Source organism: Argiope bruennichi, chromosome 7, assembly GCF_947563725.1.
Source record: "Argiope bruennichi chromosome 7, qqArgBrue1.1, whole genome shotgun sequence".
NCBI classification, from domain to species: domain Eukaryota; kingdom Metazoa; phylum Arthropoda; class Arachnida; order Araneae; family Araneidae; genus Argiope; species Argiope bruennichi.
This window is the reverse complement of record NC_079157.1, coordinates 80171391-80190077: the sequence shown is the minus strand read 5'-3', so window position 1 is coordinate 80190077 and position 18687 is coordinate 80171391. Positions and strand designations below refer to the sequence as shown.

At 28.2% G+C, this 18687-nt stretch overlaps 1 protein-coding gene across 1 annotated transcript in view; it reads right to left on the bottom strand.

Annotated features, from left to right (window-relative positions):
* LOC129976543 (neurogenic locus notch homolog protein 1-like) overlaps positions 1 to 18251 on the bottom strand; it is a 77504-nt gene extending 59253 nt beyond the window's left edge. Inside the window, exons 1-6 of the mRNA XM_056090168.1 lie at positions 18017 to 18251; positions 12817 to 12918; positions 11305 to 11460; positions 9691 to 9951; positions 2437 to 2676; positions 1419 to 1673 (exon numbers count right to left, since the gene is read on the bottom strand). Of these exons, the coding sequence (XP_055946143.1) occupies positions 1419 to 1673; positions 2437 to 2676; positions 9691 to 9951; positions 11305 to 11460; positions 12817 to 12918; positions 18017 to 18110 (1108 nt within the window). The 5' untranslated portion in view covers positions 18111 to 18251. The remainder of the gene's footprint in view (positions 1 to 1418; positions 1674 to 2436; positions 2677 to 9690; positions 9952 to 11304; positions 11461 to 12816; positions 12919 to 18016) is intronic.
* Between the last annotated feature and the right edge of the window lie 436 nt (positions 18252 to 18687).

The following is an 18687-nucleotide window of genomic DNA, read 5'->3' as shown; positions in this document are numbered from 1 at the left end:
AGTGGACTAGAAATTAAATTTAAAAATGTCAAAAATACCCAGTTTTCTCTGGAAGTCATCCACCCAGATATTGATGTCCTGTTTATCTACCATAAACAAGACATTCTGTTTATCTACGATGTCCTGTTTATCTACCATAAACAAGGGCCATGTAGCATAGCCAAACATGGTCCTTGCTCCAATAAACCTAACCAACCAACCAACTCAGATATTGACAGCAACAGATGCTGTTTAACTCAGTGATCAGATGAGATCTGGGCAGTGAACATGCTATGATAGCTATCAAGAAAAGAACAAATAATGTAAGAGAGATCAGAGGAACACTTTCCTGAGTGTGATTAATCAGACGGCTGTAAATAACTGCATATCCTACTTGGCTATATCAATTGGATTTGATAAAAACCAGAATTTTTTTTAAAGTAAAGAAAGTCGAAAAACATTCATTATACTTAACAATAGCGCACACAACATAAAATATCTACAAAGTGACAAATTTCTTCTCTAAAAATTATCGTCCTGTCCAATGGAAGAATTTTAATATAGCATACAATTTTAAAGGACAGTTTTTCTATCAATAAGTTAAATTATGTATGTACTGAAATTAATTATTTCTTTGAAAAAAAATCAATATGCCTCTTTTTGAAAGCATCAAAATGGCATTCATATTGAATGGTTTGACGATCATTGCTCAAAAAATCTGCATAAAAATCCGTTACTTTTCAACAGTTCGAAATACCGAAATGTCGTTGAAATGTCAACCGTATATTTCCAGTGATAAAAAAAATATATATAGTAAATCCTCATCAATTATTATTCTGCTCTTAGGTTTTGGTTGATGATCATTTCAAAAAAGAAAAGTTTAGTACCGAACATTGCGGAAACAATGCAGAAAATCAACAAAAGTGTCCGTCTCAAGACTTTCTAGTATGATTGCAAAATATTACAATGTGTTTCCTGTGTTGATTTCATATGGCAAAGAAAAAACAGATAGCATTCGAAATCTGATGAAAATCTATGATTCTAATTATAAAGCGATATGTCAACTATTCATCCATTTATTTGTATTTTTGAGAAACAGTGTTCATAAACCGAACAACAAACAAATAAAATTCTGAAAATGAGTTGTTGATTTTTTTATTCAGCGAGATCTAAAACATGAAGAATCATCAAAATATCAGCTCGAACTTTTCGAGGAGGTTTCTCTTATGTTTTATATATAAGAAAATAGTCATTCTTATCATCTCATTGCAACAGAAAATCAACCAATTGTATTGTATTGATATAAAGATAAACAGCCGTTTAATAAAAAGCATTTCTATGCGAATTTCAAAATATTTATAAGGAATTTTTCAATATGAAACGATATAAATTTTTTAAATATCCAATTGTGAAAATTGAAAGCATTGAAAATTACTCACCTCTACACATATGATTTTCTTGGTCCCAAAAATATCCTTCGTTACATTTGCATATTTTACTAAGATTAGAATCAATGCAGACGCCATTTTCGCATTGCATATCTTCTTCCGTTTCTGATGCAATACAGAAATTTTGAATTTCACAGGTTTTACCTAAGTAGCCTTCAGCGCATGTGCAGTTGAATTCTTCAGTAGATACTGATTCACAAGTACCACCATTTTTGCAAGGATTTGGAAGACAAGGACGTTCAATTGCTACAATTGTAAGAAAATTTTAACTCAAACTAAACAATATCATACTTATAATAGGTAGTTCATTCTATCTCTACTAATAATAGTAATCTGTCTTTACTAAATGTGTGTGTGTGTGTGTGTGTGTGTGTGTGTGTGTGTGTGTGTGTGTGTGTGTGTGTGTGTGTGTGTGTGTGTGTGTGTGTGTGTGTGTGTGTGTGTGTGTGGTTCTTGACGCTCTAAAGCCCAAATTTGGCATATATATATCTTGAATGGGGGAGGGGGAAATGTGTACCTCGGATTGATTTTTTTAAATATCTTAATCAGAATTTTAATTAATTAAAAATTAATCAAAATCATGGTTTTTCTTCCATGATATCTTCCAAAAATATATTTTAGCACAAAAATAGTTTTTACTACACCTTAAAATTCAAAAATTATATAATTTAAATTATTAAATTATAGAAGGGTGTTTCGTTTGATATTTGTACAGTTTACATGATGAATAAAAAAATGAAGTTACAATATCGCGAAACTTATGCATTATTTATTTACATTTTTAATAGCGTATTTATGTCATGGAACTGATCTCTTTTGTACTTTGTTTTATTATTTGATAGCCCTGCAAAGTTGGTATATTCATTTATGAATACCTGTATTATTCAAACTAGTGAAATCTAACGTTGATTTGTGAAAAGACTGATTTTGATAAATCATTTAAAGCTCACTAATAATTTTTTTTATATTTTTAAAAATTCCACTTTAATATTCCAATAGCTATATCTACCTTCACATTTTCCTTTGTTTTCGTCCCAATAGAAATCTGAATGACATTCGCAATATTTCGTTTTTCTTTCTGAATCCTTTTTACACACGCCATTTTTGCAATAATCGTCTTCTCCACACATGTTATGAATCTCGCAAGTTTTACCCTCGTATCCACTCCTGCAGGAACATTGAAAATCCTCACCGTCCGGGATGCAAGTTCCATTGTGGCATGGATTGGGAAAGCAAGGTGGCTCTTCCTCTAAAATAAAATGTAAATCCAGTCAGTTAATTTCTTATTAACAGAAAAAAAACTTTCAAGATAGCATTTCACAAAAGAAATTGAAATTTCAAACAATCATTTGCAAGAAGAAGTAATTCGTTAAGAATTTCGTTATTATTTCCATAATAGCCTTCTTTGTCTCCCAGCTTGTTCGTCCAGCATGATTTTTACAGCTGTTAATACGGAATATGTTTATTAAAATTACATTTTGTTATTTCAAAAGACAAAACATATGAATTAAATGGAATTAATCTACAACAAATTATTGTTCGTGTAAATTAAAATTTATATATGTTACTTTTAAAATATATAATTCTGCTGTCTCATAGTATTCTTAATTATTTCATCAAATAATTGATCATGATTTATCACTTATTTGGCAGAGTTTTTAATTATGTGATGAAATAACTGATCGTGATTTATTAATTACGATAGAATTTCTTGTTATTTAACGAAATACTGATCATGATTTATCAATTATTTCACAGAATTTCTAGATATTTAATGAAATAATTCATCTGTATTTATCAATTATTTGATAGAATTTCTAGTTATTTAATGAAATAAGTTATCATATTGTATGAAATAATAATTTTATGCTTTGTCACTGCAAGTCATAGTAATTACCTGTATGACGACGACTAAGCCTAATTTCGCGTTGAACTAAAATTTCTCTTTGATATCAGAAATTTGACATTGTTTACATTTCTTTCCTTCGTCTGAATGAAGGTTTCGGTGACACAGGTAATGCTCTGTTGAACATTTCTTACTATATTTGAAGCTTCATTTCTTAATTAACAGAAGCCTTGAATTAATGCATCTGTAAAATCGTTTAATAAAGTAGTCTGAAAAGTCCATACGATGTCTTGTTTACAAATGACTATTGCCATTAAATAGTAATAATAAGATCGCTGTCTTCATCAAGCACGTTAAAATATTATATAAAGAGAGAATTTATGAACTCATATAATCGTATAAGAAAAGAGACATTAATTTTTATAATCTATTAACTAGTTTACATTTAAATCTATTGCAACATTTATAAATAGTGAGGTGAGTCAGTTTCCGCCGTAAATATGTCTTTTAGGTATAGTAATAGGACTTTGCCACTACTTGTTGATTTATCTCTTAGCGCCCTCTAATGTATAATTTCAGAAATAATATACACTTCTCAAAAGCTCTAGGAGATTTCACCGAAATTCCAAGAGCTGAACTGCAATATTGCCGATTTATTGATTTCAAATCTAGATTTTATAGAATCTCCACGTTTCAGAAGCTCTATGAGTTCTAAAAACACAATTTTAGAATTATGTCCAGTCTATTTGTATAATAGATAGCTCAAAAGCGCTTTTAACTTGACAAATAAAATTTGATATTAAATCTATTGCAACATTTATAAATAGTGAGGTGAGTCAGTTTCCGCCGTAAATATGTCTTTTAGGTATAGTAATAGGACTTTGCCACTACTTGTTGATTTATCTCTTAGCGCCCTCTAATGTATAATTTCAGAAATAATATACACTTCTCAAAAGCTCTAGGAGATTTCACCGAAATTCCAAGAGCTGAACTGCAATATTGCCGATTTATTGATTTCAAATCTAGATTTTATAGAATCTCCACGTTTCAGAAGCTCTATGAGTTCTAAAAACTCAATTTTAGAATTATGTCCAGTCTATTTGTATAATAGATAGCTCAAAAGCGCTTTTAACTTGACAAATAAAATTTGATATTAAATCTATTGCAACATTTATAAATAGTGAGGTTATGTTGTTTGTATACAAAATTATATGTTGTATGTATACAAAATTTGAAAAAAATTATGAAATTTTAAAAGAAATCTATTTATAAAAAAATCTGTCTGACAAACGAATCCTTTAACTACAAAATGTAAATAGCCAGAAAGATAAAATTTGGCACATAAATTTAGTATCTGAACGGTAGATTATTATCAAATTTTGAAGGAAATACATCAAGAGATTGACAGTCTGTCTGTCTTTACTTTCACTTGCATTTAAACGCGAAAACTCAAAAACTCAACTACTTAGATAAATGAAATTTAATGCAAAATTTTAGCATTTAAATACTTACTTATCAAATTATTATTAGATACTTATCAAAAATTGATTTCAAATCCGTCAAGAGTTGATTCCTATCTATCTGTCCTAAAACAAATAAACGCGATAGCTCAAGGATACAAAAATTTAAGAAAATGAAATTTGATTAGTGATCTGGTTATTAAAATAGTAACTGTGTCAAATTTGGATTTCAGTCGGTCGAAAAAAAAGGTCTAACAGGTCGTTTTCTTACTACACTACGAAGTACAAAACTCGTGTGCAGGTTCTCAAGTTAAAAATTTAAGTAAACCTGAGTTCATCTTTTGTGCAGGAAAAGGAATACAAAAACATTATAATAAACAAATAAATTTATACTTGATTATTCGTTTCAAAAAATGATCTTTTGAACTAATTTTAGAAACTAAATTTTTTTTAGAATTAATTAAACACTGAATTGATGTTTCCTTTTATTTCTTAAACTCACATTTAAATAATTCATTAATGTTTAAAAAATGGAATCTTTAATTTATAGGATTATTCTGTAGGTCAATGTTCAATAAAATTTAATATTTCTGATTTAATATGAGAAAATGCATAAAATATTTTAGTTTTTGAAAAATGTCATTTAAAACACTTTTCAATAAAATTTTATTTTAGTATTCATTGTATTTAATATGTCAATCATTATTATATACGAACACAATTTATTATAATCGTATCAAAACAACTTTTTTTAACTCGCAGAAGAAACGCGCCATCTATCAGCTAAAATCAGAAACTTGATTCAAGGAAAAATAAATGAATAAGATATGTTTGTGATGTTTCAGATTGTTATCAAAAAATAGAATTCATGTAATAAAAATTGCAAAATTTGTATTTGGACATATATCATATCTCATTTCTGCCGAAGGTCAAATATTATCTTCAAGACAAACATATGAATCATAATATTCAAAATAAAAATGCTCAGAGGTCAAAGAATACTAAGCACAGGACAATAATTTTTTTCAGGAAAATTATGAATTATCTTTTTCTGTGTGTTATTCGAAAGATTTCTGGAAAAGATAAGATAATAAAATGAAAACTCATAAGTAAACGGACACATTCTTTACAGAAATTTGGGTATATTAATAACCTATAATATATATATATATATATATATATATATATATATATATATATATATATATATATATATATATATATATATTGTTTCTATGTGATACTGTGTCTATTAACAAAAACAAATGGGATTTATTTCGCACATTCTTTCCAATTAAAGTTTTGGCCCCTCTCTCCGCATAAAATTATTTACTTTGAGTGAAGCTGAAAATGCATTCCATGGGATTAGCAAATAATAATTAAGAAATATAAATCTTTGATTAAATCTGATATTTTTACTGAATATCAAGGTAATGTGTATTTTTAATGTCGGTTTTTTTTTTTTTTTTTTTTTTTTTTTTTTGCTTGTATTAAACCAAAATTTCACACGGAACTACAATTATTGTCACAAAATAACAAACTACATTTCATAGAATTAAGTCATTCGATTTATGAATAACAGCGTTTACATGCTTCTGAAAGTACTTCTGACATAGGATCAACTCTTTGATAGATTTTCTTCAAACTTCATAAGAATCTATATTTTAAATTCTGAACTTGTATCCCTTGAGTTTATTTATCTAGTTCTTTGCGTTTTAGAGTTATCAATTTCACTTGTGAAGGAATAGACAGACAGTTCAGACTTAATCTGAATGGATTTTATTTAAAGTTTGATAGAAATTTACAATTTTGTTGTAAGTCCATATACCAATTTTCATTCGCCAGGCTCAAAGCGTTCTGGAATTATCATGTTCAAAGATAGGCAGACATATTGCGAAAAATGTGTTTGTCGAGCTCAAGGAGTTTTTAAACTTGAAGATTCATTGAAATCTTGAGTTCGAATTTTCGGACAATTACTTCCTTTATATTTTGTGTACCAGAAAATAAAAATAGAAATCCAAAGCTCAAGTTTTTAGTTCGGAATATCATATAATGATATTTTAATTTGGCAGCCTTTATTTTATTTTTTTAAAACATTTTAATTATGTATTAACAATTAGAGGCAGATTATGGCATTATGCGAACCTAAACAGTGCATATTTTGAGGCTTTTTCTTTAATAAACTGGTTTGATATCGTTCAGTACTATATCAAATCATGCAGAAGGAGATCTTAATCTAATGATTTTAAAAAATAATTTCAGAAAAAACTATTAAATTGACACTTTTTTTTTTTCAAGATTTTTTTTTTACTTTTTCATGTACGAAGTACTCAAAGTGAAAATATTATGATCAAAAGAAACACGAACTCGAGATTTTGTCGAATCTCCACGTTTCATACCTTTCTGAGTCCGAAAAACATAGTTTCGAAATGCCTGTTACTCTATGAACACCAACACACAAGAGCTCTTCGAGTTAGAAATCATTAAAATTAGTTGGGTTGAAGCCTAGTTTAATGTGCCCTCCGAGTTTGTTACCAATATGGAAACCCAAAAATGAAAGCGGAATAATTATTCTAGCAACCCTAATACTAATTTGTTTACAGTGTTATTTTTAAAGTGAATTATGAACAGATAATATTAATCCTTTTACAATTATTACCGAATTATTTTATTCTAATTGAAATCGTCTGTTTACGAACTTTGTTCGAATAGAAATTAAAACATCTGCTCGAGCTTTTTGAATCGTTTGTCTTTATTTCACAGTTTTTTATTTTAATATTATCTTAACATTCTAAAGGAATTACTTGTAATGTGTTGCTCTTTCCGCGGATTTCCCATGATTATTCTATAAATCTTGAATGTTCAATATTCCGATGTCTGATGATTGTAATAATCAGAAATATTATGATCACAAATATTATGAAATATTATTTAAGAATTAGATGTCCACATTTCGAAATATATATGGCGCCGACAGAAAGCGCTTTACATCGCTGAAAAGTTCCGCTGTTTATTTTACAGGAATTTCTAAACTTTTCCCTGCTCAAATGAAGAGTTAGTTGAACCGAGTAAGTGTATTTATTTCCTGAAATTTCTTAAGAGCATCAGTCTCTAGTAACGAAGCTATTAAGAATGGATGCCTTCATATTTCCTTGTGCTCTTCTTGTTATTCTTGGAATCTTTTTATACAATGTGCTGGAGAAGCCGTAGGTTGTTGTTTTTTTAAGTTGAAAAATTCTGTCAGATGTCTTCTTCAGATGCCGAAGGTCTAAAGTATAATAACTAAAGTAAAGAAATTTTATTGTCTAAAGTATAGACCGGTGTAGACTATTTGCAAAAAATTGTGTTTTAGAATTCAAAGGAAATTCAGGAATTGTGGCCTGTAAAAGTTCAAAAAAGTAGATAAAACAAACGTGATCAATAAATCTTATAGTTTCAATAAAAATATTTGGTAACTGTAACTGTTTTGTACTATTGTTTATATGGCCAGCCGACTTGATTGGCGACGTAATATTATTGGCAACCTTGGCGAAATAAGGGGTACACTAAACTAGGATTTTACCGAAATTTATATATGGTCTTTATACCACATTTGTAGATTTTTATCAAATTTTGTTCTTAATCTATTTAGAAAAAGCCTATCTGCGTTATTGTAAGAGTGAACATGATAAATTTAAAGACTTAAATAAAATTTGGTAAAGGTTTTAATATCTAAAATATAGATTCTTTCCAATTTTTAGAAAGGTTTAACCAATGTGTCGGTCGTACTTTCTTATGCATGCAATAATTCAAAAACGCAATGATTTAAATGTATAAAATTTGTTATGTGACCTTGTGATTACGATTGTAGTTATATGTCAAATTTTGGTTTCAATTGGTAGAAAAATATATGCTTACGAATTATTAAGTAATCAATTGCAACTTAATGTAATGTACATATTAAATTAATTCAAAAAGAATTCAAATATAAGGATTACTTAATAAGGATAAAATAATGATTACTTCATAATCCAAAATAAAAGAAACTAAAAAAAATAAGGATTACTTCATAAATAAATCAAAGCAAAATAAAAATTCAAAATGACTGCAGTTTAATTTAAAAATCTAGTTAATGGAGATATAGCAGTTGAAAATTTTTTAGAAGTTTGTGTATACACATTGGACAAAGTAAAAAGAATATAGGAAATATTATCTTGCGTACTGTTTAACGACAGAAAGAAAATGTATTTCTCCTGCAAATAGAACGCAGTGCGTTAAGAGTTAATTTTCATATCCATCAACGATTTTATTTGAAAAAGACTTACAGTTTAATTGTTAAGAATTCATACGAAATTCATTCGCCTAACTCGATCCGTATTTAAAATCATAATGTTCATATGCAAGTATACAGAGAAACATAGTTCTAAAAAGAAGTTCTGTATTTAGTTCATAGTTCTGTACATAGAACTATTACATAGTACAACTATGTACATAGTGTACATAGTTCTGTATTTTTAATCACAATTCTTAAAAATTTTGTGATCAAAATTTTTGAAGATTTCAATATTTTTTCTTTATATTTTGCATAGAAAAAGGGCAAAAGTTGTTTTAAATTAACTTCACTTTTTACCGTTTTATTACGTTAGTAGTACAAAAGAAAGAGTACCAACTTACATAAATTGTAAAATTGTCAGCATTTTAAGTTTTTTTTTTTTCTTTCTTTCTTTCCATTTTTCAATTAACACATTTTTTATGGAGTATTCTTTCAAAAATAAATAATTTTATTACTGTTAGTCACAAAAGTTTTCAAAGATATTTGCATTATATTTGGAAATTCAGAATTCTATTAAATAAAATCTTAAATAAATTGTGAATGTTGCAATTTTAGTTTAGTTAAAAATAAAAATAAAAGTCCAAAAAATTTCACTGTTTTATATATCATGTACAATACTCTATTTATATAAAATCCAAAGCTTACTTCTACATTTTTTCATGTCTTCATCCCAAAACATTCCAAAGAAACAACTACATGATCTTGAAAGCCCGCCTTTTTCATATACGCATATGCCTTCGTTACAGATATTTCCATTCTTATCCGCTAAACAATTGTCAACAACTTGACAATGAGTACCAGTATATCCAAGAGTACAGTTGCAGTCGTATAACCTCAAATCAGTAGTATCATCAATGCATGATCCGCCATTTTTGCACGGACTAGAAGAACATGCTGTCCAGGTTGCTGCAATAAATAAATCAAATGTGAACAACATGTTAAAAAGTACGCTCACTATTTCTAAATGCAGTCAATTTTACTAACTAGTCCCAAAGATTAATTCAAATTGATACAATTGAAAATGATATGAAAATTATTATACTATAAGTAAAAGTCGGGATGTACAAGAAAGAATAGAAGAAATTTTAGGTACGAGAGAACTAACTGGTGAAAATAACACATTTTAAATTTTAGATCCAAATAATAAAAAAATTGAAATAAGATCTTGGAATACGAGATGAATACCTTTATCAAACGGAAAGCAAATGAAAGTAAAGAATATTCAAATTCTGCGAACAAAATTTTCTAACATTAGTGCAAAAAATCGAATATCTATTTGAAATTTGTGTCAAATAATTCTATAATTAGAATTCCTCATTCAAACTTTCAACGAAAGAAACTATATATATATATATATATATATATATATATATATATATATATATATATATATATATATATATATATATATATATATATATATATATATATATATATATATATATAATTAATTAATTTAAGGTTAAAAAATATTTTCAAAAATCAGAAAAATATTTTTATGGAGTACATTATGTCATTACATTTTGTATATACTGAATTTTATTTCATTCAGTGTGTAGAAAAAAAATGCAGTCTAAAAACATTGTCGTGTTAAAAAATATCCTATACTTTTAAATATATTAAAGCATTAATTTGAAATAAATTAGAAATTCCTTTATTTATTTTTGTTTAGTCTGAGTATTTACATTGATTATCCATAATCTTGCTAGTTTATTGGGCACGACTGTAAAAGCATTCTTACAAAATTATGTTTAAAATATATTTTGAAAAATTATTAAAATTAAAGAAAGAATGATGTGAAATAAAATTAATATCATCTATTTTTTTATTTTAAAGTAGAATAAAAATGTTTTTGTGAACAATAATATACTTCTAAGTTATTTGAGCAAAACATTAAAATTTCAGTTTACTTTTAAATATAATTAAAAGTTCAAGAAGATTTTCTTGAAGACCAACTACTCCCCAAGAAATAATTGCTTGCTGAATTTTATAGTTCCACATACAATGGCCTGTCCTGTAGAGCGTTTTCAACGATTCTAAAACTTGTACGCCACAATTGACGATTTTGTTAATCTATAAATATAATCATTTCTGAAATAGAAAGGAATGAATAGGCACCAAGGCAAAATGCTGTAATAAGGTACAGTGTATTAAACATGTTATTCTGTATAATTAATGATCTACTTCCATTTATAAAATAATTAGTAATCATTCAAAAAGGTACAAATTTTATGAAATGGAATGATGTAAAGGGGTTACTTTGTACAGTAGTGATTTCCCTCAGTGTGGTAGAAGGAATTTCAGTCGTAGTGTCAGTTGCATTTCTTTCAACCAATGTGGAAGTAATATTAGAAAAATGATCATTCTCTGTTTCTTCTTCTGGATCCCTTGTAAGTATGACATCACCATTTGTGTCTAAAGAAAATACTATAATTGTAATAAATATCAATAATAAAGAGAATACACATTTGCATCATTTTTACACAAATGAATTTCTGAATCCTATTCCGAAATATCCCCCTCCGTTTGGAGCCGCGCCGCAGTGGCCTGGTGATAGAGTCTCCGCTTCGGAACCGGAGGGTTTCAGGTCAGACACAGGATACCACCAAAGAATGGTCGTGTAAGCGAGTCTGGTGCACGTTCAATCAGTCTGAGCCAAACGTCCTCCCGCTGGTGTGGTGTGGAAGCATGGAAAGGAGGCGTCAGCTCAGGTGTCGTCCTTGTCATCTGACCGCTGTTCAAAATTACGAGATCGGTCCCAAAATAGGCTTAGTGTTGCTTTAAAACGAAACTTAAATATAGCTAAACTAAACTAAACCGCCGTCCGGTCCAGGAAATTTTATGTTTACCACGACATTTGAAATTCAGTACATGTTACAAATTATATTAGTAATTCAATATGACGATGGAAAATTTTAAAAAGAATTATTAGATGATTATCATCAAGAAATTGGAACGAATTGTTTCCCTTTCTGTAACGAAATACTAAAGAACGTCTGTCCTCGACCTTATCACAAGTCCCAAAAAATGTTTAGATATTTCGCACTGGACATATTTCAAGATCCCATATTCATAAAATCAAATTTTATGCTGGTGGAAGGAGTTGAGCATCTCAATTCATATCTTGGACTGATGCTGAAACAAAATCCATCCATACTTTCTCAGATCTAATAATAAAAGAGAATCACTGGGTGATAGAGAGGATCAATTAATGGACAGATGCATTTTCTTCCAATGAATTCTGGTCAGATCGCTCAAGCTTGTTGCTCTTATATAAGATTCCTGTTGTCATTTTAAACACAATTCTTTTATGTTCAGGGGCAGCAATGCGCAAATAATTTTACTGTCTAGAAATTTAAATATATAATCACAAAGTAATTCTAATCCATTTGATATATCACAAACGAATGCAAAAGATATATTATTTCTAAAGGAACTTAAAAAAAATGTTTCGAAACAAGATTTTATTTTATCATATAAGTGCATATCAAGATGTAATCATTCTTTACTTGCATAAATAAAATACTAAGTCATATCAGAAATTATATTACTAGATATCAGTCGTTAATTTTAGCTTATAATTATCTTCGTGAAAGACGGCATTCGTACCTTAATAAAAGAAACATAACCAATAGTAAATTACAATAAAAATAGAAAAAAATATTGCTAGTTGAAAACAAAACAAAAAGCATACTAAATTACAACCCGTAAAAGATATTTATAATTGCACACAAAATTGAGAAACCACAGATACAAATTAATATACCTTACCAATATCTGTTTGATTTGTTTTCTCGGGTTCTTCTGTGGTTTCTAAACTGCTGTTAAATACATCGGTCGAAACGCTTTCAGTAGAAGAATATATTTCACGATCTGGAAAGAGCACAGAAGCATTATGTAAAAATTTCTAAATTCATAAGAATCGGTCAAAGATTTAACCATTCCATATCGCCTCATAAAATAGTTTAAGACATAAAATTGATTTCTGTTCTTTTCCCGTTTTCTGGTTAGAACACTATATCTGTTGTTAAACAAATAATCATCAATGAAATTTTTAACGCAGGAATGATCACAAAATTTCGGATCCAACTAGGTCAAATTTATTGAAATTACCGAGAGAAAATAAAAACTAATGAGAAATGACTCAGTTTAGCATAATTTCTATTTTAAGTTTAACCTATTGTTGGCAGCTCTATGAAGGTTTGATTGCGAAAAAAGAAATAAGATAGTATGTGATTCGTGTTCCATTTTCTAACATCCTTTATAGTAAAATCACTGATAACATTATTATAATTTGTCTGATTTGTAATCAATAGATAAAATTTTTAAGAATATAAATAGACGTGTAGTTGCCATCATCATAGAATAAATTAAAGAAAAGGGATTTACTGCTTCAGTTCGTTTATTGGTACTAAAGCTTTCTGTTCTGAAAACATCATTACCAAGTAATCAAAAAGGAACACTAAAAACGTTTTCCAAAATACACAAGAATAAACCAAAAATTGTAAAATTTTTCTTAAAAAATAATCTATATATCATATCATAAATTAATTTATGTATATCATCAATTAGTACCATTTCTTGTTTATTTGGGAGGGGGAGGATTCTTAAATATACAATGCATTATTAAGCATGATAATAAACAGATTTGACAAAAAATAAACTCTCTGAATTTTTCAGCACTTTTTTACCGTTTTATTTTTAGATCTTCACGAGAAAAAGACTAAAAGAAGAACTATGAACAGATGGAGCAATCCGCCATTTTTATGCAATTTATGCTTTTTTTAATGCAATTTTATGCTTTTTTATGCAATTTTCATATTTTTTCACATTGAACCCTTATAACTGTGCTGAAATTAAATTTTTAGCTGTTATTTTTAATTTCGGATGAACAACAAGGCTATATTTTGTTTTGTTTTCTTTTAAGAGACCCACAAAGCTGGGATATTTATTTATAATCACTTTGCACTATAAAGTGCTATTTATGATCACTTTGCACTATAAAGTGCAAACTGTCACTTGGAACTCAGAAAATAGTAATCTTTGTACGATTGAAGCTCATAATCTTACTCCAAGTCCTCACTTTTTATGCTGTAGCGAGAGATATAATACTTTAAATATCGAATATACGAGAATGTTCGGGATGATCACTTTGACTAATTTAATCGCCAAACCGAAAATATCCAAGCTGTTTTCGTATTTTTAATTCGTTGCCCTATATTGTCAGAATTTTGAAAATAAGTTCATTCTCCGTCTTTCTTGACAGGCCTCCACGAAATCTTTACAATTTATCTAACGATAAAAGTTATTTCACATACGTTTTGAACATTTTACTCTGGATAAGCACTACTCATAAATTGTGATAAAAAGTTCTTGTTTGTAGTTCTTTAAATTTTCTCAACAGTGTATTTAACTTTTGCAAAGCTTTCTTTCATACTTTGTAATAAATTTACTTGTGCTTTATTAATCGCATATCATTGATAAATGATAGTGCTTGTGTTCGAAAGATCTTAGTAAGATGCTGTTGATAAAAAAACATCTGGAAATCGAACATGTATTTTGATGCTTTTTTATGGTCAATGAAAATTAAAATTCGACGCAAAACCATTATCGTAATCACAAAATCAACATATCAAATTTCAAATATTAAAGTCATTACGTTTTTGAGTGATCGCATTTACAAGCTTCAAAAAGTACGGAACGATAGACTGTCAACACCTTGACGAGTTTAGATCCAAATACGATAAAACTTTATAACTTTAGATAATACATTTGCGTATCAAATTTCACCCATTTAGCTTCCTTCATTTTGTAGTTATCGTATTAACTTATATTCGAACAACCGGAAATCCAGACTTCTTCTGAATGGGTTCTTTTCGTAATGTAATAGGAATCTATAAATTTCAGGTAGATATTACATACCAAATTTCATTTGTCTAGCTCAAAATGTTTTTCAGCTATCGTGTTCCCAGACAGAGTGAAAGAAAGACATAATTCCAACCAGCAGATGTGGTCTCTCCAAAACTTTCTCGCATACTCTCTAATAAAGGCGTCATCCTAGAGACAGCCTTGCATGGCATTGGCGTACAATAGATACGAAATATTAACTTCTGTCACGAATTCAGTATTTTTATTGAATCTATCGTGTCAGCCTTGGCATGCTGTTAAAAATATAATAATAAATTGAAATAAAAAATTTGCACAAAACTACACTCGTAGTCACAAAATAGGAATAGGAATAAGAATAGGAATTTGATGTATTTAAGTCATTGTGTTTTTGATTTATTCCATTTATGTTTCTAAAATTACAAACCCACAGACGATCAACCCCTTATTAGATTTAGCTCAAAATTTGATATGTGCACTGTACATGTTATTTCTGTGTGCAGAGTTGTATCTATTTAGCTCTTTATTTTTTACAGTTGTTAATTTATATTCGCAGAGCCAGACAGACAGACTTCCTTTGAACGGAATTTGCTCAAAACTTAATATAAATCTACAAATTTGATAGGAAGACCGTATGCCAAATTTCATCAGTCTAGCTCAAAGTATTTTTGAGTTATCTTTGTTATAACCAGACAGATATTTTCCAAAATTGTGGTTTTGGAACTCAGAAAGGTCTAAAACGCGGAGATTCGCCGAAATATCTTTTTCGAATTTTTTATGATTACAATATTCAAAGTATTTTCAGTTATCTTTGTGATACTGACTGACAGACAAACATAATGTCAAAATTATGTTCTTCAGTCTCAGGCAGATCCAAAACGAAAAGTTTCATCAAAATCTCGAATTTAAATTTTTTGACGATTATAATACTTTTTCTATGTTTCGTTTACGATGAAGTAAAAACGCAATATTACATATTGAAGCAACCATAGGTATTGATTATATATCGAATAATTTAGATATCGAATAATTTAGTATTTATTGAATAATAAATAATATCAAAGTACAAATATTATAAAAATAGTGTACAAATCTAGACTTGTTGCAAAGTTTATATTATTGAAAAGTTTTGAAGTTTTTAGCAAATGCCAAAATTTTTTATTAGTCTCAAGAACTGACGGTTTAAACACATTTAAAGAAATTAACTATCGTTTGCAAATATTACTCTTTTAATTAAATGCAAACAATAACGTTTTATGGTAGAAAGTACGAATTTATCATTATATTTTTCATTTATATTGAAAGAAAAAATCATCCGTTTTTTAAAATTAATATTGGAATTAAGATTCTTATTTTTATGCATATAAATATTTCAATCATAACAATTCATTGGAATAAAAGGAAATTTATTATCAGGTTTTTAAAAAAAAAATATTCTTCGGCACTATTGTGTTTATTATTAACTGCATGCCAGTGGTAAACTTTAGGCTTAATCGCAAGTCATTGGGGAACATAGTCAATAAGCTAACATAATATCTTAGACTATCTTTTTTTTTTTTGATAATTAATTGTTATTGGCCGTTTAATAAAAATACCCATATTTAGCTAAAGCTTTAATGATAGCATTTTATTATTACAATATTTTTTAATACGGTATATTCTTAATAATGCGGCTGACATCAAATTAACAAAAGCTTCGGAATAGCAAGGTTAATTTTAATAAAAATATGTAAAGAACTAAAATACATTTTATTTAATTAAATAATACTAAAATAATTTTTATTTAATTACTTTTATTCAAATTTTAATCTTTACTCCATGTGCATTTAAACAATTTCAAACTACGGAAATGAATGTAAAGTAAAAGTTTTATTTAATTTTTTTTCACAGCTCGCAGCATAAATTATTTATGTTAGAAACAGTCAAAATTAGGGCTTGAAAATCATTTTTTTAGTTCTTAACTTCTAAGTTATCAAAAAACTTTGAATGCAAAAGTTGTTCGTCTTAATGAGAATTTGATTGGCTAAATGGATTTATTTTTCTATCTTCAACATTAAGGAAGTGACAGCATAATTAAAATTTAGTTCTCTATCATTTCCACCCCCTTTGAGCTAGATGGCTCATTTACGAACTCATCCGAGGTTTTTACATTTAGTGCAATAGATTCGAAACCGGCTAAAATCCAAACGATATACATATATATACACACACACACACTTTTGAACGAAGGATGGCTTTGGGGTTCTAGGGACCATGCTCGGTGAAGAACCGCAGAAATTCTCCCGAAGTTTTGTTATGAGAACCATTGGAATAGGCAGTCCTTCTATAAGAATCTACCTAAAATAACATTTCTTAGAAATACGAGTGTCCAAGAAATCGTTGAAAGATAATAAAGTTATGTGAAGCAAAGACTTTAAGATATAGAAATAGAATATAATCAATTGCTTGCTACTAAAAATAAAACTCAGTTTAATATCCTTTGATTGCGCATAGTATGATATTTAATTTTGCAAATTCTTGAGGATCTACAGATTTAAAAAAATTATGAAGAAATTATTTCAAGGCATCTGATATACATCATGTGGATTTCCATAAATCCTCATGAAAAAAAAATCTATGGAATTTAATTTTGAAAATCTCATAATATGACTACTAAGTGAAATTTTCTATTAAATTATCAACAAGCTACGATTCTGAGAAATAACTATTTATGTAATAAAACTTTATGAACCATGTTATTAATATGTAACAACCATAAATCCTAATTATTCTTTTGCATATTTTCTTCCGTAATGCTTCCAAAAATTCTAAGACATCCTGCTAATTAAAAATATATTAATATATACTTATAATATAATAAATATAATAATATAATATATAATAATATATAATATAAAATAAATATATAATAATAATAAATATAATAATTAATTAATATAATCCAGTAAACCAGAAAATGGATGCAATTAAAGGAAGTACAGGTAGCTAGATACCGTTAAGTAAAAGCTTTGATTTTTTTAAAATTGTTTTCATATATATACATCATTTATGAAACAAATATATCTTTTACATAAAAAATTCTTACCTGTAGTCGATTGAACTGTAGTAGATTCTGTATTTTGACTCCTTACTCCAAAGATTAAAAGCAAGCAAATAGAAGCAATTTTCATAGCAGTCATTTTAAAAAATTATTTTAATAGGAAAAGTGCAAAGATGTTGATATAGCGTCTTTCAAAACCGACGAGAAGCGACTGAAAAAGACCAAAGATCTCTTGGAGGCTGTAAAAGATGCCTTGTGTCTTTTGTTTGCTTTTCAGTCCATATCTTTCAAAGGCAATATATTTGGTACGACCAGGATTTGTAGGTGAGATTTTAATGGACAGATAAGAAAACTTTAGTGAGGATTCTTTGCCTCTGAAAGGCTGAGATTTTGCGTAGTGAAGCAATCCCAGCTTATTTTTCAGGGATAACAGTACAGCTACATAGGAATAATCTTGTTTTTGAACAAAAAAAAGAAATAAACTTCAATGCTTTTCTTATACAAATAGCTTTAATGTTTTATACATAAAAAAATAATTACGCAGTGTATAATAAAATAATGGAAGATTCTTATTTTATGAGTCATTACATTAAATGCACAATATTTGTCTATATACATATAATAATTAGGGGGAAAAAAGAATTAGTATCCTAGCCGCAACGACTGAATAGATTTCGCCAATTTTTATTTCCTATGAAACCTCATGACTCCTTGAT